Source organism: Lagopus leucura, unplaced genomic scaffold (assembly GCF_019238085.1).
Source record: "Lagopus leucura isolate 7727_CA_CO unplaced genomic scaffold, USGS_WTPT01 97-18_obj-0_obj, whole genome shotgun sequence".
NCBI lineage: Eukaryota > Metazoa > Chordata > Aves > Galliformes > Phasianidae > Lagopus > Lagopus leucura.
In genome coordinates, this window is record NW_024963752.1 from 1 (window position 1) to 27,548 (window position 27,548).

Consider the following 27,548-nt stretch of genomic DNA (forward strand, 5'->3'; position numbering starts at 1 on the left):
TATATGCAAGTGGCAGGAAAAACAAAACTAAAAAGTACAGGGTAAATGAAACCATTTTGTTCAATGCCCGAAGCGTAATAGAGCAGGAGTTCAAAACTTTAATACAAAAACCTAAGTCTTATTGCTGAACAAAATACATGAAAAAATAATTTATCAACCCATGAGGAAATTCTGTGGTAACCTGCTACCAAGCTCAGTGTATTTCTTTCGAGGAGCTGTAAAACACAAGGTATTCTTCATAATTTGGATTGGTTCACTTTTATGCATTCAGGTGGATATTCACACATTCAGCCTAAAGGACTATTTTGCCCATGATGAACTTCTTATATCCGAATTATTCAATGGTGTAAAATGTTTTGAAAAAAGATAGGTATTTATCCAACTAATCACTTAGTAAATTTATTTTAAAGTGACTAAAACTGAGTCTTCACAAATTGCTGCGAAGGATTTTAATAATAATATTTCTTCCCTTGCTACACTGATATGCAGAGAAAATCGATCTCTAAGATTTTATTTATTTAGGAATACAGTATTACCACTTTTAAACTATGGGTATTCTCATCTCTCCTCATACTTAGCAAGATGCATCCAATTAATGATGAATCACTCTACATAAGTTTCCTGTTTAGAATGTACTGGTAATACCACTGCCACAGTCAACACAGCTCAAAATGGGGAAGAGAGACTCCCTTGGTTACACATCATAGCATTTTTGCACATAAGCCAAAAAAGGTTTTCTAAATTTGAGTGCATCTCCACCTCCAGAAGGAAACTGTTAACTTCAGGAGAGCCGTCACTACGTCACTGACAGAAGCTACTCCACTGTGTGCAGGTAGAGATGCATATACACTACACACTGTATATGCTGTACAATTAGAGATCACTACTAGAATTAAGGAAAGTTTTATTTATTGTGATCCTAAACACTATTAGCATATTGGTAAGAAAATGTTGCCTGACAGAAACCGTTGATATTTTGATTGCTAAGCACCAGGACATGTCAGAACATCTGTTGGAATCCACTATTTTTCTCACCAAAAATTGGGTCACAATCCCATGCCGAGTGCTGAAGAAGGTTAAGAATGAAAAGACAGACAATTTGGTTCAGTCTAGCAGTGCCATGCCCTTGGAGTAACTGAAGAAAAGTACCTTTCAGCATCAAAGTAAAATAAGAAGAGTCTCTGTCTACATTCTCAACTGAAAATTTTGGTCCAGTTGCACTTTCTGAAATGGACAGTTCATTCACACACTACCTACATTGCTGATTAATTCTGCCTTGCCTGAAGAAGTTTTTCTTCACTTTCAGGAATTGCTGCACCTTCTCCAAGAATCTGTTGCCCAAGTTACATCTCCTGGTTTCTGATGCCTCCTAGGAAGGCTTGTGGAGCTCTCAAAGTTCTGAGGTATGTCAAAGTTGCTTCTGTAACTCCTCAAATACTCTGCTGGAAGCTCTGTAGCTGGAAAGACTATTATCACGAAGGAAACTGCTCTCAGGTATCCCTAGCTTTCTATTTTTTTAAATAACAATTGAGATAAAATAACAGGTTTGGGAACATTCAAACAGGAACTTTACATTTCAATGGTCATTTCTGAGTTATTTCTGTTTTTGACTCACTAATATCTAAGACTGTAAGGCATTTAACCTTCAACAGAAGAATTGCTTTGAGATCACAAGCTTCTTCTCACTGATTAATTTGCCTCCCAAGGTTTTAAAGAACACACAAGTATTCCAGACCACACAATAAAACCAACACAGTAAAGATAACTACGTCTTCCAGAAGTTTACAAGGAACTCCAGCAGTTGATTTCTTCAAGCTGAGCAGAAGTAAGCATAAAATAAACAGCTTGAAACAGACCAGTGGCACAAGAAACAAAGAACATTCCCCCTACTAATCTTACTTCATATTGAGATTTACATGATGCTTTAATAGCAGAGGAAGTCCTCATAACAGGGGAAAGCCTCCAATCCAAAGCTACTGAGAGGCACCAATTATTTTAAGTGGTGACCTTTCAGAGGTCTTCAAACGACTAAATATATAGTTTCTACTTTATAGCACCATGAACAGTCTACTATAACTGAGAGTACCAAATTCCATCGATTCTTTAGAAAATAAAGAAAACTCTTAGAAAAAAAAAAAAAACAACAAGTAGAAAGCTTGCTACTAGCTCTAGTGATCAACTTATTAGTTTTCACTCTATGCAGAGAAAATGGAACAATATTAAGGTGAATGAATTTAGGTGTAGATCAAAAAAAATGAAGGATTATGCTGCTGGGGAGTGAAGGATTATCATCACTTACCTCCCTCATCCAGAAGCTTCCCACTCAGGGGCTGGGATGTATCTGAAGAGTAACATGTAATGGAAATTTGTAGCATTAAATTGGAATGCTGATTGGAAGCACCTGATGGAGAAGAGGTGAGAATACCTGCTGTTTTAGAAGTGTGAATAGGATAATCCCAAAATCTGACTTTCTGGTCTTCTGCTCTACCACTAACTATTAAGCTTAAATTTGTTTAGAAACAGGGGAAAAATACTACAGCAGTGAGTTGCAGTAAGTTACTGGAGAACAGTTTTCCAAACCAATAAAGTAAAAAAAAGGCTCAAGTTACAGTTTTTAAACTAAATCATAACCTCATGACACCAAATAGTCAAATAATAGGCAATAATTAGCATAAAAAGGAGATAGAAGTTTACATCAATCTGTACAGTGATGCAGCCAAAAAAACAACCAACAAACAAAAACACACCCATCATCTCCCTATCAGAGTATTTAAATACATAAGTCAAAGCTGCAGAAAACATAGTCTTACCTAGTAAGTGTGTACTCCCTGAGTCCTGAATGCAGGTTCATGGCAGAAAAAGTACCTATGCATCCACGCAATCGTTTATCTCGACCAATCTTCCACGTTACAAACAGTGGGCTGTTTTAGGAAGGAAAAAAGAAAGACACGATCACAGGAGCACTATGGACAGCATGGAATGTCAGTAACAGTGCCCTTCCTTTTAGGGTAACGAGAGGACTAACACATAAATTAACGTATCTAAGTTGCAATTCTTTTGACTGCTCTAGGAATGCTGCTCATGTAATATGTTAGAAAATAAAGACTAGCAGAATATTTAATACACAGAACAAAGTTCTGCTGGTAGGAGATAGGATAGGATGCTTAACATCCTGCACTTAACGTCTCCTGACAACAGGAAAAGCCTCACGTCAGACATTAATCAATAAAGAAGCCTTTAGAGAAGGGAAAAACACCTGTGTCATGTTAGTTCTCACCTGGCTACACTTTGGTCGTTAACAACGATGGCAAGAAACTACCCAGGAAGTATTTCTGAAAACAAGCAAATTTAGGAATATTCTCCAAATGTAAAGGACTACCTGGGCAAAGGTTATTCTTTCCACAAATCCCAAGTCATCTCCAGTTCATATTCAAGAATCTCACAAATGAACTGAAGCAGAACAGAACTCCTAATGTAAGCTGTACATATCAAGAGTTCAACCATTACAAAGAAATATTTCTATTAACAAGCAATTCTGTATTAATCTAGACAGTAAGCTAACAAGAAGACATGCAACTTTTGGGGATGAAAGCTTTCTTTTCCGTCCTGTACCACTGTATCAATACAGAAGCATCAAAAGCTAAAGGAAGTTGGAAAAGTGCACATGGTTCCTGGGTAATCAATCTTCTAAACTCTAGAAGAGACTCCCAATCTTGAGATAAACAGTGGTTATAGAGAAGAAAATCATACTTATTTTTTTCCCCCCAGAAAGCAGGCAAATCAAAGCAGATTACACAAACACCTGCTCTTTTCTTTACTGGTAGGCTTAAAAAATAAGAAGTCATTTTAGCTGAACATCTTGACACAAAGTGTTCTTGATCACAAGTAAGTTTATGTTTCTACACAACAAGCAAACACTCACCTCCAGCCCTTCCATCTTAAGTATGGTTTTAATTTTTGCGTGAAGTCGCTGGCTATTGAGGCATAAACCTACATCATTCTTGATACAAAGACTCCAGGCACGCTGCACAAAAGCTGAGGCACAAGGTGCATCACTGACATTTAGAACACTTGCAGCTGTCTCAGACATGAGGATGTTCCTTACTCCATTTCGGTTTTATTTTTAAACTGTTCAGGGAAAAATGGAGAAACAACCAGCCTCCCTTCCCCCAAAACTAAGTGGGACTCAATAATTCTTGTTGGTCCCTTCCGATCAGGATATTCAATTATCCTCTGAACAAACAACACTGAAAAGTGTAAAGCCACAAGGGACTGCTACCTGACAACAGTCTAAAATAGGATATTACACTATTACTCCTTCACCCAAATCAACAAGTAGCATTTGACTAACATTTCCAAGAAAGGTACCTCAATTCACCTCAATGATATCGACAAAATTATTAGACTGCAATGCTACTGAAGATACCTTCTCCTCCAGAAACAAGCCCAAGAAAGATTCAAATTGCACGTCAGGATTATTCTCTTGACCTTTATCTTTGGATTATGAGATTTATAACCTTAAAACACTTAGCAGAGGGCATTCAGGGGAACATACATTTACTTTCTCATCAAAACGAAATTCTAGGGTGTCTCATTACTGCTATTTTAAAAGGACAACATCAGAAAACATGCTGAGACCACCCCCAAACATCAAATAGATTGAGACATTTACATATGCTTTCAAAGTTCTTCTCAATGAGTATCAACAGAAATAGCAAAAGTTATATAGCTTGTGTATTTGCACTACGAGTAGTGCTAAGCTCAAACCTCTGTTCATTAGTTAAAAGCACCACATAGCTACAGATGATGTGAAACACAATATCTGACAGAAGATGTTTTTGCAGCGTCTCAATTTCTGTGTTCCCTGACTCCTGCCTTGTTCCCCAGGAGCCACTACAGCATCAGCATGTCTACACAGAAGACTTAAGCCTACCAAACAGAATTACTTCTCCTAATTACCTTCCCAGATGCCTTCAAAGTGTAATACAGACCAAAGTTCAGAGAACACAAGAGACCAAACAGGATTCTAACTGCTGAGATTCTAGAAATAAGGCCAAAAGAGACCTTCGGGGCTGCCAACAGCATAAAGAAAAATTACATTATATAATTTTCTTCATAAATGATCCAGATTCTCTACCTTAAAAAACCCTAGAAATAATGGAGGGAAGAGCCCCAAATGAAAAACTACAAAGCTGCCTCAAAGCCTCACTGAAGTTGAAGAGCTCCGCAAACATCCTGATTTCCTGCTGCAGTGCCTCCCGTCACCTCGCACCCAGCTGCTCTTCTGCCAACACTGTCCGTTACTTTAAGGAGCTCTGACAACACTTCTATCTCTGAATTACCCAGACTGCTCCCTTTTAGTCTCACAGCCTAAAATAAACTCCGTCATTCACAGCTTTAGGGAGCATTTCTGTTCTTACACTAAAGAGGAGACACAAAACTCGCTCATATGAACTAAGCAAACTATGCAAAGAATTTACACTTCTTTCTAGCAATGCTCTTCCGTCTTCTGGCACCCCCAGTTTCTCCTGCCTCTTTTCTCCAAACCTCCAATGCTTTTTATATGTTTTAAAGCTAGCAATGAATAAACTTGACAACTAGCAGCCTCAGAGCTCAGTTCTGCAGTACGGTGCCTAATTCCAGATACTGACATCACGAACTGCTATGTAAATATGTAACTTTTCTACTTACAAAAAGTCCTTATTTTCCTCTTTTGTTTTTCTGCAGAAAAAGCTTTTGTTGTTGTTTGGGTTTTTTTAACAACATCTTGTTAGACCTGAAATGAAAATGTGCGCCTCTAGGCACTTGAAAGAAAAGCAATAGAAGCGAGATTCTTCAGCAGGAGCAGCAGAGGAGGCAGACGTGATGCTCAGCAGCCCCTTTTATCCCACAGCACACAGGATATACATCACTTGCTGGAGAACTGGGTTGTCTTTTTGCCTAAAGAACTTTGAACCCTCATATCCCACATGAATGCCGCAGTATTGGGGAGGAGCACTCTCACCTTTCTGGCTCAGGCTCCCTCCCACCTAGTATGAAGATTTTGTTGTGGTTTTGTGTTGTTTTTTTAAAAATTTTTTTAAACATTTATTAAAGCAGATGCAGCTATTGCCTGTGAAGACTAACAATCAGCTTCATGCCATTCTCTTGCTCAGTTCAAGTGAAGCATCTCATTTAAAAACAAAAAGGCTCTGGGCTTGGGAGTGAGCCCTTTTGACACATGGACCTCTGACACAGCCTTCTGTCAGCACAACAGCCCACGCTGCACGGAGCACCCTGAATACCCAGAAGCTGAAAAATGGTGGAGGATGTTCCAGAGTGACAGAGGCAGAAGGAGGGACCAAACCCAGACCCTAAGAAACTTCTGCAAACTTCTCAATCGTTTCTCTTTCATGACAGTCTTCATTTTATGGGAGAGAGACTCAAGATTATGAGCTAAACATTGAAAAAATATTTCCATCTAGAGCTGCTCACTGCTGTCAGCAAATTCACAAGTGACCTGATGATAACAAACGCTTTCCAACCAGCCATTGCCTAATTTACTATTTATCAAGAAGTCTTGCCCAGCCCTAATCTACATCTTGCAAAGCAGACAACTGTTTCATTTATCTGCTACACCAGCTGGTAACCAGATGATTACAGGTTGTTTGCCCCCTGCTTTCATCTGGGAAACTGAGTTGAAGAGACAGTTGCCACATTGTAAAGATTTACACTAGTATTGTTTTCTGATATAGAACTGCTGTCATTGAAAAGGGCATACATAAATGCAATAAGAGATGCTACTGTCTTAACAGACTAAAACACATGCGTACCCTCAGCATCCCACTCATCCTAAATACTGACCTTAAAGGGTAGCCAGAAAAAGCGTGGCTGAAGCACAAGAACGTGGGTCACCCAGAGCCCTGCCCCATGTGTCACTTCAGCTACTATTACACTGTTTTCATTAATGAAGAAACTAGGACAGCCATGTAACTTCAGTTGAGCATTAATCCACTGCAACCTGTGCAGAACTGGAGCACTGCACACAAAGGTGACGAGGTAGAAACCCAGATAACACAAGGATTGTCTTATTCACTGTGCTTATCCCAGTGCCCTTTGCATATTACTTGTTCACATTTTACCAGAAAAAAAGCCAAAAAAAAAAACCAACTAATAAAAATTATTGACCTGCTTGCTTTATGCTACTGAAAATACCTCAAACGAAAGAAAAGCGTGCAAGCTATTTTAGTAATCAGTCAGCTATCACAGTAAGAGTCAGCATGCCAACAGCTTACACTGGCACTGGGTAGTTAACACTGTTAAAAATATAATTATTTAATGTAAAGCAGCACTCAATACAAGCTGACTTTCATTTACCAGCATACTTAACTGAAAAGTGAAGTAATTCTTTAATTTGGAGGATGGGACAAGAGGCAGAAAGCATGAAAGCATGAGTCTTATTCTAGTGCTATGAGAAGTACCATGAGAAGTTTGTCCTCCTTGTTATGGACACGAAGAAAAAGAGGAAGGAGGGAAGAGAAGAAAGGAGGGGTAACAGATCAAGGATATTTATTTATCAAAGATGAGCAAGGACTTCCTTGGTTCCAGTTAAAGATTCCCAAGTAATGGGAAACTTATAAAGTGAAACTATTTTAACTTAATGAGTGCAGAAGTAAACTGGTATTTAGACGGACACTTTAGTAGTAGTTGTTTAACCATTTTTATATAAAAAAGCAGGAAGGATATAGGATCAGACATTTAAAAAGTCACTGCCGCCATCCACAAAGGATCAGAGTGCTTCCACTTCAGCTCCAAGGACTTCAGGAAGTACTCTGGACAAGCTGAGATACGGAAGACAGCGTTTTCCCTTTTGTTCTTACTGAAATGCAAGCTGTTATTTCTGAATCTTACAAATGTTAACACTTGCCTTTTTTTTCTTTTTTTTTTTTTAAACTTAAACTCATGCCTTATTCAGAATCACACTAAAACTGTCAAGAATGCTGAACAGCCATGGCAGATTGCTTCAAACTAGAAATTGAAGTTTATCATCAGAACAGTCAGCTGAGAGCCTTCGCACGACCGGTGTCAGCCTTACTCAGAATCACAGACAGCAGTCTCCCTATTAACCGAGGCAATTCAAGCTTTGTTACACTCCAGGCTGCAGCACGGATGTCTCAACTCAGTGAGCTAATGCACATTACTCAATGTAAGAGAAAACAGCTTAGTAATGAAGGAGGTGTGGCCATACACACTGATAAATCCGAGCGAGGGCATCAGCGCACATGCTCTTCAGCGCAGGAGAGGGGAGGAATGCTGAAAGTATCTACGTCTGTGATGAAAGGCAAAACTTGATGGATGATATTTTGGAGCCAGTCACTAACAACAAAAATCTGGTGGGTGCCCTTACGGAAAACAATCAGAAAAGCACGCGGTGTGCTCCCAGGGCTCCCAGACACATGCAAGGCAGCTCCTGCAGTGTGCTGGTGGCTCCTCTCCCTCCTGTTGTTGTTTCTGTTCGTTTTTAATCTCAGAGGGTGTGCAAATTAAATTAAGAAGCCCTACTAGATTTGATTCTAATAGTTTCCTGACTGCCTCCCTCCCACTTGGAAAAATTTTTAAGTGAGAGTGACTATGAAAAGACAAGAATTGATGAAATTTCAAAAGGAAAAAATGGGAAAGGAAAAAAAAAAAAAAGAAAAAGAAAACCCACAACCCGCAGCATCTGTAATTTTTGGACCAATATAGTTAGTACCAGCCAGAAAAGAAGTAAGATGTTGGTAGCTAGAATAGGAAGAAATACCATTTGAACAGATTAGATTGCTTTTAAGTACTTTGGACCAGCTAAAGTTAAAGCTTAGCTGTATTTAAAGTAACTGAAGCAGTCCCAGAACAAAAATAGTTGCCTTAGACAATGCATAATCAAGGGATGAGATGCCAGGACACAGCAAAAAGAAAACTCCCAGCATACAGGGGAAGGCAAAGAGGAAAAAAAAAAAAGAAAAAAATCTTTTTTCTGGGTGAATTTTAGGATGTTTTTGTTCATTTCAGCACAATGAGCTCCAATTCACAGAAAAACACAACAAGAAAAATTCCCACAAAACAAGACGGACAACAGTCAAACTTGACAAGCATATTTCACGGCAAACCAAACTTGCCTTCTGTACCAAGCCTTGGCAGATAGGGAGAATTAAAACATGTCAGCCTCATTACAGTTCAGATATTTTCAATACCATCATATAAGCAAGGAGGCAAAACATCGTCCAGATGACTTCAGTGCAGGTTCTGACTAATAAAAGCATCTAGAAGAGAGTGATAGGAGCCACCAGAGACCTGCTAGCTGTTACCTAAACAAAGCAGATGGAAAAGATGGTTTAAGCTCAGGAAGAGCATCACAGCTATCAAATATGAAAAAAGGCTTTTTGCAAAGGCAGTGAAAAGAAGCTGTTCTCCATATCCATGGTGGATAGTTTCAGAAACAGTAAGATTAAATTATGGCAGGAAAAATCTGAGTCAGACATTAATTAATTTTCAAAATCTTTATGGTAAGAGATGCGAGCACATGGAGTTCCTTTCTGGAAGGATGCATGGCCATCATCATCAGACCATCTTTGAAGGCCTCCACAAGCCACTGTTGAGAATACTGTAAATACAACTGGTTCTGCCATGTAACAAGAGAATAGACCAAATGGCTTCCTGATGTTCACTGCAGACTCTTTTGCTGATTCTGTGTGACACAGCCTTAGACAGCAAAGGGACAATTCACATACAAAACTAGTGGTTCAGCTGTGGGACTGACAACTGCCCTTACAAACTTGTAGAATCAGAAATAAAACATCCAGGAAGAAGCACATTCATCTCAAACACTTCTGCTCATCTACAGAAATGAGCAGAGATATGAGTAACACTGTTTATACTCTAAAGGTCAGAGAACACAACTGACTGAGCAGCCTCAGCAAGGTTCAAGGTACTAGTCAAGGTTTCCTTCTGAGCATAAGCATTTTCTGAATCACAAACAGCAGCCAGTTTCTTCAGTACCTTTACTTACAAGTTCAAAACAGGCTCTAATGTAAAAAGCTGGAGAAAACCATGGTATCCTTCCTAATCTGAACAGCAATATAAGAGACCTCTCACGGGTAGGGCAATTTTTGTCACTTCTCTTTCCCAAGAACTAGCTCCCCTTAAAGGCTTCTAGTTTCTCCTTCAGTTAGTTTTTCCACTGCAGCACCTCTTAACACACATTTTGTAGAAGAACACAAAACACTGCTTGCTTGACTACTTTTACACAATAGGAAAAAGAATTCGCTGCTGAGTAGTGTGTGAAATCCATTACTGTCCATGTGCCCAGTTACACACACACACCACATCCAGCCCCTTTACCTGGAGAAAGGCTTCCCCTAGCAAAATTCAGAAGACTGAACATGTCTGGGAAAAAAAAAAACAAACACACACATTTCCCCTCCAGGAGGTAATTTTGTCTGGGATAATGTTCCTCTTCCTCATGGAGAAATATGCTGACATTCTTACAAAGACTCTATGCCGTGTTACTTCCTCAAACATTCAGTCACTGAAGGCTCATTATTGCCAACACACAGTGATCCAGAGACAAACACCACTGCATACCAGCTTCAGATAACAGGTGTGAGATCAGCAAATTTTTACTTTAAAACCTATGTAATTACTGAAAAAATTACCAAATACTTTTAAGGGCACAGCATGGTATTCAGTCATTATTAACACTAAATGATCAAATGAGCAACTCTTCACACTATTTCAGAAACAACCACTTAGAGATTTCCTCACCCATACAACAGACTTAGTATTGTGGTGGTTTTCCTGCAATCATAATGTGCCCCTGAGAGATGAGCCTTGCAATCAGAACGTCAACTGCTAGGTGTGAATTTGTTAGCTAGTTCTGCTTATCTAAGCAGCTAATCTTAAGGAAGGTCAGAAAGCAGCTACTATTTTAAGAAAACCTAGTTTAAATAACAGCATAATCAGGGTTAAAAATAAAGGGGAGTGCCTAATGGAAAGTCATTTTCTAAGGCAAACCCATAATAGCATAATTAAGATTGCATTCAATTCATCAATTGAAATTAAAATGAGAAAAATATATAAATTCTCAAATGCAATCAGGTGACATAAGTTCATTCAGCAGCAGAACCAGCGCTGCTATTCTTACAATGGTATGATACCATTACACAAGTTGAGACAAGATGGGCAGCACTCCAGGAAGGTGAAGACAGAAATAACAATTTATAGGGTGAGGGGGGATGGAGAACACTTCGGTACGTCCAGATGGACGCTCAGTCAGACACTACTCCATATCACCGCCTGCCTTGGGCACTTTCTCCCTCTAATTCTCATAAGACGATCCAGCAACTTCATGAAATAAGTGGAGTTTCTACAACATATGTTTCTGAATTCATTGTTCACTTGGCTAAAATAAATATTTACATGTAACAAAATCCAGAACTACTCAGAAATCACACTAGTTGGTCACGTAGGCTTATTTAGCATCGCTAAAACAAAGATGTGAAGGCTTGCAGCTCCTCGGAGGAACAAAACCAAGAACAAAAGTCACATTCCACGTAGGCAGAGAAGCACAGCTCAGAACCAAATCAGGTTTATGCACCTCTATCCTCAGAACGGTTCTAAATGTTGCCAGCCCACAAGAATGTTTGAAACTAAACGTAAGGACATGAAGCACTGTGTAACTGCACTTTCAAGAAACAACTTGGAAAACCATTTTATTTGTCAGAGTGCCATCTGGGTGCCAAACTCAGAGTGCTTAGGCTGCAGCAGCACCGGGTCACCAAGCACACACATCTCCTCAGGACAGCATCTTCCACACAGGGCAACCATCCAGAACTTGCTTTCTTAGGGTTACCGATGCATCTGCAAGGCTACGTATCTGCTTTCAGAGTGAGATACTGGAATTTTCCTCTGAAATGTAATGTTTCTTCCCCAAATTCCCACAATGACAGGTGAGGCTGTACACAAACCAAGTCATTTGTGGGACTGGTTGGCTGCAATGTCTGCAGACATCTGGCCAAGCACCCAGGCACTACCCAGAAGGTTATACCAGTTAATCAGCCCACACCACCTCTGATTACACTATTTCAGCAATGTTCCAGGCTGTTCTCCAGCACCCCGAGCTCCAAGATCATCAAGCAGTTTTATATCTCCATCAGCAGATGTCAGCTTTATACACCTGGAGAGCTGCTAAGTCATTAAACTAAATTAAGTCACGTAGACTTCAGAACTTCAGCCCCTGAGGCTGTCCTTTGGCCACCAAAGCCAGCTGTATTTCCAAGACATTAAGGAGTTTAAGTGAGGATCCAAACAGCTCGTCCTGGGAAGCGGCCGGTTTGGGGGCCTGAGCTCCCAATAAAGCAGAGCAGGTTTCTCAGCTGTTTTTAAATCAAGCCTTAGAAACAGTTCTCTCCATACAGCAGTGGAGACAGCCTTCCAGATACAACCCAAGTACTGGCCAATGCAACATCACTAGGCTATTCCAGGACCTCAGCTGCCAATCTTAGCAACACTGTTCACAGAGCCTCAGTGTTTACTATTTCTTGTCAGAATCACGCATGCAGCAGGGAAACCATTAGTCATTTCAGATTTCAAATAGTCTTTGCAATGATAAAGAACAGTGGCACGCAGCTGTCACCCACACAAAAAAGGGAGGAGAGGACACAGCTTTGGAACAGACACGAGGAAGGGGGAAAAAAAAAAAAGCAAGGAGAAATAGAAGTGAAAATCCACAGTCCTGCCAGCAGTCTGTGGAAGTGAAGGAAAAACAAATTAAAAAAAAATAATAATCTTTTTCACCTCCCTCTGAACGCTGAGCAGAACAAGTATTTAAAGCGAGCTTTAAATAATGGAAGCTACTGAAATGAAAAGGAACTACCAGAACAGGACAGGGGTTTACACACTCTTTAAAACATCCGTGGCAACCGTGATGCCAAAGCTCCTCACCAGGGTGTTATCACAGTCCTGTCTGTGATCATGCACAGCATGATCCCCTGCTCTTCCATATTTACCTCTGGCTAGTCGGTTTAGCCTTCTATCTTGTAAACTTCTGCTAATCCCATTCAAGCCCAGGCCAGCAAGGTAAACATATGGACTTTGGAAACAAATAGAATATATACATATATCCATTTTAACATTGTAAGTCATTAAGTTTTGCCTGCCCACCCCACCCTCCCCCTCCCCCCCAAAAAAAGTGTATTGTTTTACATGCTTTTTCCATATGAGGTGCCCACACATCTCCCCAAACCAGCCCAAAGGAAGTGCTCAGCCCCAGGGCCACCTCCCGCAGTGCTCCCAGGCAGGCACTTATCAGCCCAGCCATGCTGGGGGCAGACAGGACAGCTCTGCACTCTGCCCAGCCCCTCCTGGCTCTTGTGAAGCACCCACACAGGAACTGCTTGCTCACTGGGCACTGTTTCATAACCATGTAACACCCTCAGATCAGCACCACCAACCTCACACAATTTGAGATGTGACAAGGTATTATACAATGGGAGTAAATAACCAGAACTGCAATTTATTCAAGGAACATTTATAGAAGTGCTGCAGCAGTGTCCGCTGTCACTACTGCTCAAGGGAAAGGGGAAGAAAAGAATGGCAGTGAGGAAGAAGCCACAGAAGCTCATTTCTATATGGCTCCTTAAGGAAACAGCAGCGTGCCATGCATCCTCAATGCCAAACCTCGTTGGCACATGCAAATATCAACACCAATTGTTTACTGGTGAACTGACAGCTGAAGGGTTTACTTCTTCCTCCATCAGACTCCAAACTCATTATACTTCAAAACATCTCCTCCTGCCCATCGTGCTCATTTTTACATTTCCTATTCTCAGCATTTTTATCCTTTGTTTCTCTTTTTCTTCCCTTATTTTTCTCCCTTTCGCATTCATCCTTCCTCCCGCATCGTTTTTATACCTAAGTCTATTCTCCCCTGTGACCAGCTTTTGAGAAGGGAGAAGAGGAAATAAAGTAGTGCTTGGGCTACTGCTTGCCACACACCCATTGCAACTCTCTTTGGCTTAAGACCTCCCCAGATGGGTCCCTACTTGCTTCCATTGATTCTACAATCCTCACTTTGATTGAAACATTTGGAGCGTTCAGCACACTCCCAAAAACTCAGCACAACATTAGGAAAAGGTGGATTTTGAATTTTAGAATGAAAGCATGTGAAAATTTGGCTCCTCTTTTGAGGGCGTTGCAGCAGTATGCATGTGCCTACGTACTATGCACACCCAGGGCAAGGAACAAACCTCCAGATCAACTTGTGCTCTACTGTCAGAAGAAAGCAAGAGTAGATGTCAATGTGTTCTAGGTTATTAAGAAACAGTAAGTTGTAGTATTTAATAAAATGGTACGTTATGCATGTTTACATTATAGAACTGTTCACATCTATGTTCTGACCTACTTTAGCAAGTTCTTCCCCAGTTGCACAATTATGAACCAGAGCAGAAAATCAGACTTTGTAACTATGAAGTTAATAAATCAATTCACTGTCATAACAAATTATTTAAGTTATTACCTCATAGCCTGCACTCACCTGATTATGACTTTCTATGGGGCATATTTAAATACTCCTGAGAAATGTAATTCTGCACCCAGATACCTTTATTATTATTCATCCACTACACCTTTTCTAATGAATTTAAACTTTGTAATACACTAAAACTACTGGTTTGTTACACCTTCATTCATAAGAGCTATTAAAGCAAAGCCAGTATTTTCTCCCTACCTATTGCTGCCCCTCATAGCCCAGAAAACAAGTTCTGCAGGAGCAGACAGCCAAACCAGGAAAATGCTGCATTTGATTTAACATGTAGTTTGCATCTAATAACTCTGGCTGCATTAGAGTTGTTTCAGAGTGGATAGGACACAGCCAGTCACCTCCCCATCCAGTTTCCAAGGAAACAGAGCAACTGAAAACATACACTGCTCTCACACTGAAAAACATCTTTGCACCTCAAAACTCACATACCCAACACGGTCTGATTAACAGAAGTTCCCAAATTAACACCACTTAAAAGCACTGGCGCTACTTATCTCTCCAAAGCGATACCATGCAGTCTACAATCAAGGAGAAGCAAGTATCCTGAGTTAAGAGATATCAATATTAAAGGGAAACTTTTCAAAGAATGCAACAGTCATCCTAAAACACGTAACTGGAAGTTTTGGTAGTCCAAGTGGAAGCTTTGACTTCCACTATCATAATACTACAAAACGTTTAATATATAGTTTATGATCATTCTACCTGCAAACTGGAATTGAGATTCAATATTCCCAGTGAAAACACTTTCCTTCAAGCAGGTTTCTTCCCCAGTGACATATTTCAAAGGATTGAGCACGAGTCTTTCCAAAATCCCATGAAGTCAAATATATCCCAAACCAAAAGTTTTGAGAACACCCATTCAAAGTGCTTTGAAAAGCCACATAAGGCCCCAGAAATACTTTCTTGTGAAGAACAGTGAAGTTGATGCTGAAGGCACTAGATAAGAATAGTTCCAGCCCCTGAATTCTCTCTACTTTGAAGTCACTGGAAAGAATGCAGAAACATGACTGGTGAGCTGCTAGTACACACTCCCTCTTCAGTCGTTAGCAACACGATTCAGAACTAGCTTAAAAGTTGAAAAAGCATTCTGAGGGCAACAGAAGTCTGAAAGTTTAGCTCCACGTCACTCCCACTCCTACAAGAGGTAGGGAAATGCAGAGACCATTTCCAGCATGCTCAGAAGTAGTTACTGCATATTAACTACAAGCCAAGAGCCAGAGAATATTGTTTTGCATAGATTTCAGACAGCAGCTTAAAACAGAACTCCTACCTTTAGAGTCTACACATACCACCTTAAAAGAAAGTCTGTTCTCGCTGCCAAAGAGACCGATTTTTTCCTTCCAATTACTTGACACTTCTGCCCAAACTGCCAGTGACCATTAGGAACAAGGATGCTGGGTTTTTCTGTACTGTTTTTATTCTGCTGAAATATTATCTGAAGCAGCTGGTCAAAGCACCAATGAAAAGAAGGAACTGTAGTAATTAGAAGGTCACACAAGATTATATTAGAGACATAACTAGGATTCTCCTATTAGAAATGATTCATAACTTACATCTTAGCGCATTTGAGCTGCTTGTGAGACAAGTTCTTCTTTCAAAATATTACATGAATGAGAAGAAGCAGGAAGAAATGTACAAAGCTTGGTCTGGAAAAGAGCTCTCAAATTCACACAGACTTTCCACAAGCAAGACACTAGACACACAGTCATAACAGCATCCATCTGGATTTGAAGATGCTTTCCATTATTTGCCAAATACACAACACCCCCTAAGACGTAGGAACACCTGGAGGCACAAGTAGAAAAAAGCTGAACAAAACACTGATGCCAATAGGCAATCACATGCCAAGTCTGTAAGAAGTTAACACAAAAGTCTTCTGCTGAAATGGAGCACCATTCGAAGGAAGCAGACCTATTTAGAGAAACCTACGAAGAAAATGGAAGTCCACAGGACTCTTTAACACCAGTATGTTATAACATTCATATTCCAAGCTGCCAGCTAGAAGGGCAAACTGCAACTTAGGCAAACATTCAGAATGATTCTTTCAAAAGTCAGTGACCCTTGTTCATGTTTAACTAAATATTCTAGAGGTCCGCTATGGTACATCAGCTTGCAAGAGTCTTCAGGCACTAGGAATTGTACAGTGAGAAGCTAAATTAAAATGCAATAGTATTTTTAAAAATGAATGATCTTCAGGATATAGTAAGCCTTACATTATTTTGGTACCAGTTTTAAGAAGCTCATGATAAGGCTGTAAGACAAGCTGAAAAGCCAAGATCATCATGTTTTACATTTGTCTTCTAATTCAAACTTCACCAGCTCTACAGTTGGAATAGGATAATTTTCTGGGTCATAAGAGCTGCTGTTAAGACAATGCAGGATTTGCACTGCCTCCACTGAACTTCACCAGGTAACTGAACCAACAAGAGTGTAGTTCAAAGGCAAACTGAACATACTGCTGAGACTGGAGTCAGATGGAATTCATATTTTCCTCATGGAGCTGTCCTGCTATCAATTGTGCTTCTAAAACCTTCGATTTTCAAAGAGGATTCAAAACCAGGGAGTTCTCACTGGTTTGGAAATTATGTCTGCTGAAGAGATTGGATCTTTTTAAAAACCAGTAAGATAGATAGCAGATGCTCAGCATGGGCACAGAGATATTATGCTTTCAGACAGACTAGATGATCTCTCAGTGTCTTTCCACCTCCTAAATCACAAAGGACTGCTTAGGTGGTTGTGTAAGCGTGGATTTCAGAGCTCCTGTTAAGAACAGCCTCACCCAATATCCCCATCCCCTGACACACAGCCTCCTTCCCTGCTCTGGAACAGGAACCTGTGACTGGGAAACTGATCTAATTAACAATACATCTCCGTTTTGCAAGGTTAACTTAAAACAGTTAATTTCTCTGCCCTGTTTCTCTGTACAGGAGCACACACTGCAAAGTCAGCATAAGCAAGAGAAGAGGCAAGGGTGGAGACACACAGCAGGGATAACCGCTTACACCTGCATCCCATGAGAGGAAATGTATACAGCAGAGCTTAAAAAGAACCACAGAGACGTAAGTTTATTTAAAAATACAATTACTTTTATTAGACCAGTCAATATTGCTGGAAAAAGCAGAGGATTTCTCAGGCGTGTTGCTGCTTTAGCAGATTAAGCACAGCAGCAAGGCACAAGGCAGAACAAAACTGCTCATAATGTAACATAACCAGTTAAACCCCTTGAGAGAAAAAAGCACTTTGCAATCAGGCTGCAGCAAAGTGCACTAGCAGCAGGCCAGATGACCATCACTGGTACCTCTGCAGGGATAAGCTACAGTCAGTGACAGAAAGACACAGCAGCATGCAGTCTCAGTTACTCTCAGATATCCAGACTGAGATCAAATCATGAGAAATCATGACAAATCATGCCACTGCCATGCAGTGGGACATCCAATGAACACAGAGACACGAGCTATAACATAAGATATCCTTGAGCTGCAGAACATGGGGACACTGGAGCACTTTTACACACTCCCTCTGGTCTGATGCCTTCTAGTGGTGTCTGCCTCCAGCTATCCCTGGGAGACGACATACAGAGCTGAACAGATCCTCATTTGGGACAGTCAGCTCTTTTACTGACTCTTACCAAACACAAGCTCACACAGAGAGATGCTGCCCACTATGCAGAAAAATTTGCTTTAAAAAAAACAACAACAAAAAAAAAAATGCACTTTTTGTATCTGAAGTCTGACAAGCTCAGGGTTATACTTTCATTACAAGAGAAAAATCTGAACAGTTAAAAGCATACTGCTTCGTATGAACCTGCAGTTTTATAATCTGGAACTATTAATGCCTCTGAAAAAAGATGCTCTCATACTGCCTACTCATTTTCTGCCCCATGCCTCATCATGGATTTTGCCATCACAAGTATTTTGCGGTCAGAGGTTGGGGCAGAGCTAATCTCTTTGAAGCAATCCACCCTCCAGCTGTTATCACTGTGTCCTGCTGAACGAGGAGGCCTGTCCTTGCAGCAGACAAGGCTCCAAGGCAAGGGTGGAATAGGGGTATTGGACAACTTGAGCCAGATATGTTTGTGGCAGCTCAGTGCTTACTGCATACTGCAAGTCAGATGCAAAGGTGGCAACCTCACGAGGCATCTGCATAGGCTGCTTCATGATTCACAAAAAAAAGCCTGCAGTCCCTGGGCTCCACTGCTAGTAGCAGAAAGCAGGGTATGGAAACACAGGATGGATGCTCGGCAGAGTAAGCTCAAGTCACTGATCAGAAGACAGAATTTTCATGGTTGTATTTTCTGAAATGCTGTCAGAGACCATCGCGTGAGGCCTGAGAAAAAGGCTAAAACAGAAAATCAGAGATACAAAGAGAAAAGATTTAGGTATGATAGGAGCAGGAAGAACTTGTTAGGCATGCGCATTACTCATACCGGAGTCAGACTGACTGGCATGCTAATAAGAGTCTCAGAACTTCCCAACACCTCTACACCACCACCAGGTATTTCCCAATAACACGCAGGAAGCCCAGATGCTTGGCCTCACCTGACACCCTCAATGCAACAGGCATCTCCCAGACTTGGTGGGAGGAAAGTACAGTAAGGCACTGAGAAGCCAGCAGGTCAGCCAGCAATTCCAACAGGAATCCCAGGCAAGGACGGTGCTGTATGTGAAGGACATTTAAACATTTAATGGCAAAGAGCAATCCAGGAAACAAAAAGACTGCAACAGCTTGGAGGATGTTGAAAATGAAAAAGCACCCCCAAGAAAGCCCAAAGCACACAACATGCTGTATGCAAGGTCCAAGTCAAACATTCACAACTCTACTGAAAGACCAGGTAAAACATTCACCACAGCTAGAACAGAAAACAAAGAACTAGATAAAACTCAACCTGCGGCGTGACTGGGAAGCTACCGAGGGCATCTTGGACACCAGGACAGCTTTTGAAGAGACCAACCTTGCTTAATGAGAGCAGAAGAGATTGTAAAACACATACAAGGTCAAAAGTAAACTAAAAATAAGGGATTACAGATGTCTGGATAGTGCCTTGCAAAGTTATTTAACAACCTCAAAAGCAGGAAACTAGAAAGAAGTGAGCTCTCATGGAGAGAGAAAACTGCACTGGTCTTTACTGGTGAAGCAGTTGGAGGCACATCCACATCCATCTTTGCAGCATGTAGGTCAGAGTGGCCAAGTCAGTGTGAATTAATTACAGATGGAGCATCAGACTGGACAGACCAGTCAGTACTGCTCACCTGGACCAGATGTTTACAGGAAAGTTTTAAGCCTGAAACTGAGGAACTGCTGGGTGATGGGTTGCAAGCATAACACTGCTGTCCAGAGACTGGCATGGGAAGAAAGTAAATGTGATTTCTATCCCTGCTAAGTATTAAGAGATCAGATCACTGTGCACTCACATGCAGACTGCCGGGAAAGAGTATGAACGGCTTCCACAAATGAGAGTCCTAGCAAGGCCTCAGCTTCTCTTCCCAGCTAACACCAGTGTATATACCTCTAATTTGTTTGATTCATCTGGAAATCCCAGGTGAACACCTGACAGTCTTATGGAAGGGATTACTTTTAAAAACTTGTAGACGTAATCCCTAGCCATCCAACAGGCACTTGAGGCTGTGACAGTCAGCACATTCCTCTGCTACATACTGCAGGCTCCTGGCAAACGTCACCACCTTAAAACGATGATGCACAGCTTTGCTGCACACTGCACTGTTTGCAACCACATGCTTAAGAGCACCGTGATGGACTCAGATGAACTCAGAAAAAAAAAATGAAACAAGCAAAAAAACAAAACCCATAACCTTGTTTAGCCTTCTATTCCAGCTTGTAAGCTTTGTTCTGACGACTAGGGAGTTGGAGGTAGGGCAAACAACTGGCAATGCCACTAACAGCAGATACACAAAAAGAAGTTTGTCATGACTGCTTCCTCCCCCATAGCTTCTGGATGTATTCAGACAGCAGTCTACCTGCTGGTGCTGCCCAAAGCCAGAGAAATCAGAAGTGAGACCACAAAAAACAACCAACATAAACCAATTACAACTTTGACTCTCCTGTATTTCACTCCACTGATACCTTAACACTGTACTCATCTCAACCAAGAGGGCAGTTATATTCTCAGAGCAGAAAACAAATCCAGGTTACAGCAACTTAATCTGCAGTTCTCGGCAGCCGAAAATCGGTATAAGGGCTCGTTGCAAGGGTCCCATCCCTTCCCAGATAGTATGGGAAGTCCCAATCCCTTAAGCAGCTCTGGCATTTAGCATGCTAAAAGGCTCAGCAAAAAGTCTTACAACTCAGAAAAAATAGCCTGACAAAAAGCAGCAGTTGGCACTTCCGACTTATCAAGCAGAAACAGCACAGCAAACACAACGTGATCAATGCATGTAGCAGAAGTGAGGGTGTGGGGCACACGAGTGCAGGTTTTTTTGCCATGGACATGGAGTCCATTCAAAAGTTGAGTTTAACTCATGCTAGTTATCCAGCCCAGCACACTGATCACACCACTGATCGCGTTTGCAATAGATGTGATATGAAGAAGTCTGATTCCTTCTTTCAGTAGCAACTCCATCACACACTGGCTTAAAAAGATTATAAAACTGCAAGTCTATAATGTTACTCCAGTGACTCACAGGATATGATGCACTGCATAAGGCAGCTACTCAATACTAACAAGACTAAAGGAAAAAGTAATTCTGGAAGACCTAGAACTACCCTCAAGTTTCCACAACAAAGCTTAAACATCTTTCTAAAATTAAATATTCCCTCCAGTACACGAGATACAAACGCTGTCTCATAACTATGTACAGAACACTTTCAGTAAGATCCCTTCAAATGTCAAAACTGAATTTCAAAAACCATCTCATCAGCCTGGGAACACCGGAAAATAACCACGATGCATTTTAATTTCAACACATTAAAAGCTGCATATTCAAGCTTTATTTTGTTTTTTTTTTTCACCAGATACCACTTTATGAAAGCAAGGAGAAAACAGCATTCATCTTAAATTGCAAATTAGACAACAATTCTGAAGCACTCATATAACTGCAGCTACGCTGTGCACCAGCAAAACATATACAGCTTCTCAGGAGTAGTACTGGGGTTCTCTGAGAATGCTGCATGTTACAATTCTGCCACAAAAATATCTAGTAGGAAATAGCCAGCTCTGTTAAGGGTGGTCATTTGGTACACGATCACAGACACCCCACAGCTCACTGCCCACGAGCAGATCCCACACAAACGTAACTCAGTCATTATGCTGAGAATGCACTGAAATGAAATAGCTGTGAATTAAGCCACTGACATAAAGGGCAATATTACTTTGTAATTAAACCTGTGCATTAGTCGGTTGTTTGCGTATTGGTTTCTAAAGTCCAAATCACTGAAGACAAACCTTTATTCCGGAAGATGAAAGATTCAATCATATCTACTGTCAACAATTTTAAAAAATCAGAACCCTTACAATAGTAATGGCTTTTATAGGATTGTAAAAAAAAAACAAAAAACCAGCTCTGAATTCTCTGGAGAGAGAGGTCAAAGCTCCTTTTATTGGAGGTATCAATGCAATGCTTCAAGGTTCCAGACCTCCTATTTTCACCAACTTCAAGAAGAATTCTACTGCTGTCCCATTCAGAAACCAGACTGCAGGCTGCAATTCCTATTCAGCACATCTGGCAGCTGGAAGTGGGCACCTACCTTTCTTCCCATGTTAGCAACAGGAGGGTCTATACTGCCATCAGACAGTCCTGCTGGAGACTAAATCATGAGTTCACACACTCTACCAGCACAATATCCACCGCATCAGCAGCAATCCTGCTATGCCTACACAGGGCACACAAAGTCAACTCTGCCAACTATGAACTCACACTAAAACAAACGACCTTCCACCTTCTCTCAGAAGCCACCCCATGGTCTTCACAGGTAAGATAGCAAACTTGATCCATCATCACTGCTCTTTTATAACACTCTGTGCTTAAAATAAAATAAAACAGAAAATCCTCCATGTCTCAGCTTAAAATACAGCAGTCAGACACCAGGCTGATGTTATTAGTGACAGCACCGTACTTGTATGACAGAAGTGTCAACAGATCATTAATAACTGCTTTGACTGTACAAAAGTATGTTCACATTTTATGAACTTCTGCAAGCTTCAATGGAAAAAACAATTTTTAAGCCAGAAATAAAGACACTGATACGACATGGAAAACATGCATATTGTCACAACAGACCTTCAATGGCAAAACTAATGTTTTCATCCTCAAGAACACTGTTGTCAGAAGATTTTTCAATTCTAAATGCTCTGCAAATGCAGAAGCTGTTAAGGAACCAGGACTATTGCCCTCCATCAGTCCCCTTCAGCAGGGGAACCATAGGAAGAGAAGGAGAAGCCCACACCAACTTCTAAAAACCAAATCCAATCCAGCACAGATGATGATGATGCACCTTTTGAACCATTCAAACTATTGAGCACATTATTGAAAGCAAAGCATCATGTATTTACCATAAAGTGACCAAGATACAGCTAAACTACGTGGGTTTTCTGCCTCTAATAATCCTATTAAAAGGTTACTCTAAAGCCATATTGCTCCACTAAGTGGAAACCTTACACGCTGAATGTAAATTTATTTTGTCATCCTTTTGTTGTCAGTACTGGCATCTAATTTAAACAGTTATTTTGTGTCCCTTTGTCTTTCGTTACATATACACAAGCAGATATGCACACACATGCATACAGTACACACGCCCACCCCAAGCAATCTAGTTTTGTGCCTCAGCCATTGCTCTCATCCTCTGAAGGAGCCCAGCCCTCCTCTTCCTTTGCAAGCTGATCTCACGTTTCTTCCAAGCACCCAGGCTGCCCTGCAACCAGAAAACAGCTCTTGAGAGTAGAACCATAGAGATTTTCAATTGAGAACTCCAAAGTGGTTTTTTTTTTTTCCATTGCCCCTTAAGTACAAAAAGATGATTTTCATTTTCATTTTTCAATATAGATTTTCATCCCATTTCTGAAAATCTTTCAAACATTCCTGCACAACACTCTGATCTGCCTCACAACTTTGCCTCATTAAAATTTCATTATAATCCACCCCCCACTCAGCAGGGGGAAGAGGATTTACATGAACAATATTACTTGTGGCTGAAGATATTCCAAACTGCAAATTAGTGAAGGTTAAAAAAAACATTTGGGGAAATAGCCAGTGTGTGTAGCTTCCTCAATCACCCTATCTTTTCTTTCTCCTTATCTACATTCTTCAAAATGCAGTAAATCTATGGATCTTATTTCACTACAGAACTGTAGTTTACTGGTTCTATCAGGGCAGTAAATGGGCAATCACAACATTCTCTCAGTTCTAAGAAGTCTCATGAAAACCATTCTTTTTGGACAAATAGGCTATCAAGAGCTGGAGCAGTTATGCAATACAATTTATGGAAGGTCTTGTCTTTAACTCGTGTTGGCAGACTTGCAACTGTCTAAGCTTTGCTCAGAGAAAGGATTCACTGAACAGTAGCCTAAAAACACAAAGGAAGACCCTGTGACCAAGAGTACCCAAATGGAGAGTACTACCCTTGAAAAAATGTCCACTGAAAATTTATTGAATTGAGAAGCAACAAAAGTCTTTGAGGGACTCAAGCTAACAAATACAACTACAATTCATTTCAGATATAAATGATAATAGTACAGGAAGAAAAAAAAAAGCAAACAAGAAAAGCAAAGCATATGCCTCCAAAACGCCTCCAAGTTTTCTAAGTTGCCAATTTAGGCAAAAATATCCTGAGCTGTGTCTGCAGTTCCCTGGCATGCCTTTCAGGGCAAACCAGTCAGGGGAAAGAACAATTCCAAGAACAATAACTAATTTCTATGGCCCTTCTTGCTACTAACTTAAAAGCAGACTGAAGTATCTTACTTTTATTGCTAAGAACATATGGCAGACAGACGAGCTCTCATCCAGGTTTATCCACCATAATGACACCGTCAGGAACGAAACGCTTGTTCCAAACCTCACTGCAGTGCTTTATGCTTCAAGTCACATTGCCTCCCCCATAGACTTGAAGACAGAGAAACTGGGCAGAACCTGAAAAGCACTGCAAACACTCATGGTCACATGTCCAACATTTCCATGGAAGATTACCTCTTTCTTTTTAGATTAATTCCATTACTTAAAATCAAATAGAGGCTCTATCTCCGGAACCATCTGACAATTACTGATCTCTCTGCAATAGCTCCTTTCAAGAAACTTCAGTGTCAGAATTTCAGATGCTGCTCTGGACTTCTCCTGTTTTCTCCTCCAGAGCAATTTCCACTAAACATTTCACATGAAGGGACAGCCAAGGACACAGACAATGTTTATGCTGCCTAAACGTTGGATTTATTTCTGTAATCTGAACATTTACACGACTACTGCTCTGAGGTAAAGCAAATATCTCTCATCTCCACTATTAGCATATGGTTTTCTAAGATGGATGATAAACATTTGAGAATACAATGAAACCTTGTCTAAACATTTCTGAATGGCTTAGCAATTCTCCTTGGGGGGGGGAAAAAAAGAAAACTGAGACAAAATTTCAATGAAAACTTCAGAAATAGACTACAAAATTCAAGTTATGCATTACAACAATCTCAAGAAGCCTGCATAAACTTTAAGAAAATCATACTTGGAAGCATTTAGGAATAGCCCATTCATTTAGCAAGGACAGAAAAGCCTTATTTCCAACCATAAAAGATGTAGCAGAGACTGCTCATCACCTTATACGTTCACCAACTCTAGCGTAACGATAGCATAACGACACCACTCTCAGCTCATGACAAATAAGACTCATCTGCTGCTGAACGATTCTGACACATTGAAAAAGGAAGAAAACCCACGTACATTAGCAGAGCAGTACATGGCAGTAGGCAAACTTCAAGTAGGTTATACTGATGTATTATGTATGTAAAAAGCTTCACACCTTGAAATCCTCTAAAATGAAAAAAAAAAAAAAAAAAGAAAGCTGACAGCAAATAACAAGTTTCACATTCTCCCAAGAAAGGCACTACTGGGAACTACTGTCTATAATGGCACAGATTTCTGCACTAAAACATATTCCAAACATGGCAAACAGTGCATCCTTGAGGTTAAGAAAGAATGGCCACTGTGCATGGGAATATTTATCTCTTTGAATATCTTTTTCTTTGAAATAAGAGAAAAAACTGCGTCCATTCTTTTCTATAACCCTTTATTTTTAATACTTATCTTTATTCAGGGTTCCTTCCAAATGGATAGCACTTATCTTCTTTCTACTTACTCCCCAATATTTTTATGAGAATTCAGACATTATGGTGGTATGTATCCCACACGAGGTTCTTGCCACCTGTATCCGCTTACTTTTCAGTTCTAACTAAACTGAATGAGAACTTGAATACTTGAATTATACTCCTCAACGAAGAGGAGAACTAATCACTAAAATCCACATTTCCCTGACACATTAATAGGGATTACTTCACTACATTTCCATTCAGTTCTTTGTAGCTCAGATGATTGCTTATACAACTTTGTATTAAAAGAACTCTCCTCCCATTGCCTGGCTTACAGTTCTCCATCTGGGCCAGTGGGTCACTGAAGCTTCAATCCCCCCTACCTAAGGGATGCATTACTTACAGCCACACAGCTCAGCACTGCAGCCATCCAGGGAAGGCCCTTTCCCTTACAACAACTAAACCTCTTCTATGTTTTTTTTCAGCCACATCCCCAGCCTCCAATATCCTCCCTGCAGAAACCCTACTTACAGATGGTTGGCACAACATTCTTCTCACTGGCATTCATTGGCTGCATAATGTTACAATCAATTTAAAGTACCAAAGACTAGACAATACATATTTTTATTTTGCCCTTGTAAAGCTTACAAGCAACCACTATGTAACACACACAACCTTCTCCAAAAAGTCAATGTTTTAGCACCATTATCTATACAGAAAAGAACTGCCTTGCAGCTTGCCATTCATTGGCAGCTGAACTTCTGCTTCCTTTCTGGGAAAGGAAAATCATGCAGCACCCAGTCCTTACTTTCTTATTGTCACCAGGAAAAAAGGCTGGAAACAACTAGATTTACTTCTTAGATTTACTTGGACTGCTTGTCCAAACAAGGAAAGTAATTCTCTGGATAGGTTGAAGCAGAAGTAATTCTGATGCTAATTAGAAAAGGTTTATGACACAGATCCTTCTCCTCTTCCTCTTCTGTTTCCAACACGGACACCAAGTGCCATCTAGACAAGCAGACTGAGTTGCAAATCTGAATCCACTCTGTGCCAGAGAAGCCTGCAGAAGAGAAATCTTGCTGGCAGAGCAGAAGATAAATAGCAGGAGTACAATTATGGACTTCTGTATTACAAACACTGTAGTCCTAAGAGGACCTTGCAAAAAATGCCCCAGAATTCAAGATAATGGAAAGATTGGCATAAAATTACTATTTTTACAGCATCAAGGAATGCAAGAACTCACTCCTTAAAACACAGAAAGGCACACGTGCTCTGGGAAGATATACACTTCTCTGCACAGCTGCTGTCCCAGTGACCTTGCCACAACTCAGCAGATCTGTTCTGCATTCCAGATGTCATTCTCAAGAAATCAGCACTTCAATAACTTCAGCTGCAAGTATTCAGTGTGGCTAAGGAGTATCCACATACAACAAGCATTGCCTTCAGAAAGTTACCAAAGCCCAGCCAGATCACAAAAATAGAGACACATCCTACATGGGCAGTGTGGAATAGAAGGGAAGAGCAGGCACAAAGGGACCTGACAATTACAGCAAAAATAGAGGACAAATGCCTACTTTTGTCCCAGTGCTAAGCTGAAAGACACCAGAGCATAAACAGCATAAACCACCGCACTAACAGTAAGGTATGTAAGCATGTCACAGATCAGCCCAAGTTCAAATTAGTAACTGCTCTCTAAATGCAGTGCTGCAACCATCTTCATTCTTTGATCTTAGACGCTGCACTTCTAACATCATT

The 27,548-nt window shown here is 40.5% G+C and overlaps 1 protein-coding gene across 1 annotated transcript in view; it reads right to left on the reverse strand.

Annotated features, from left to right (window-relative positions):
* Positions 1–1,787: 1,787 nt before the first annotated feature.
* The window catches only part of LOC122191319 (AMME syndrome candidate gene 1 protein homolog), a gene marked incomplete at its 5' end in the record, with an annotated part of 33,387 nt that continues 7,626 nt past the window's right edge, over positions 1,788–27,548 (reverse strand). Inside the window, 3 exons of the mRNA XM_042891559.1 lie at positions 1,788–1,815; positions 2,300–2,401; positions 2,811–2,921. Of these exons, the coding sequence (XP_042747493.1) occupies positions 2,305–2,401; positions 2,811–2,921 (208 nt within the window). The remainder of the gene's footprint in view (positions 1,816–2,299; positions 2,402–2,810; positions 2,922–27,548) is intronic.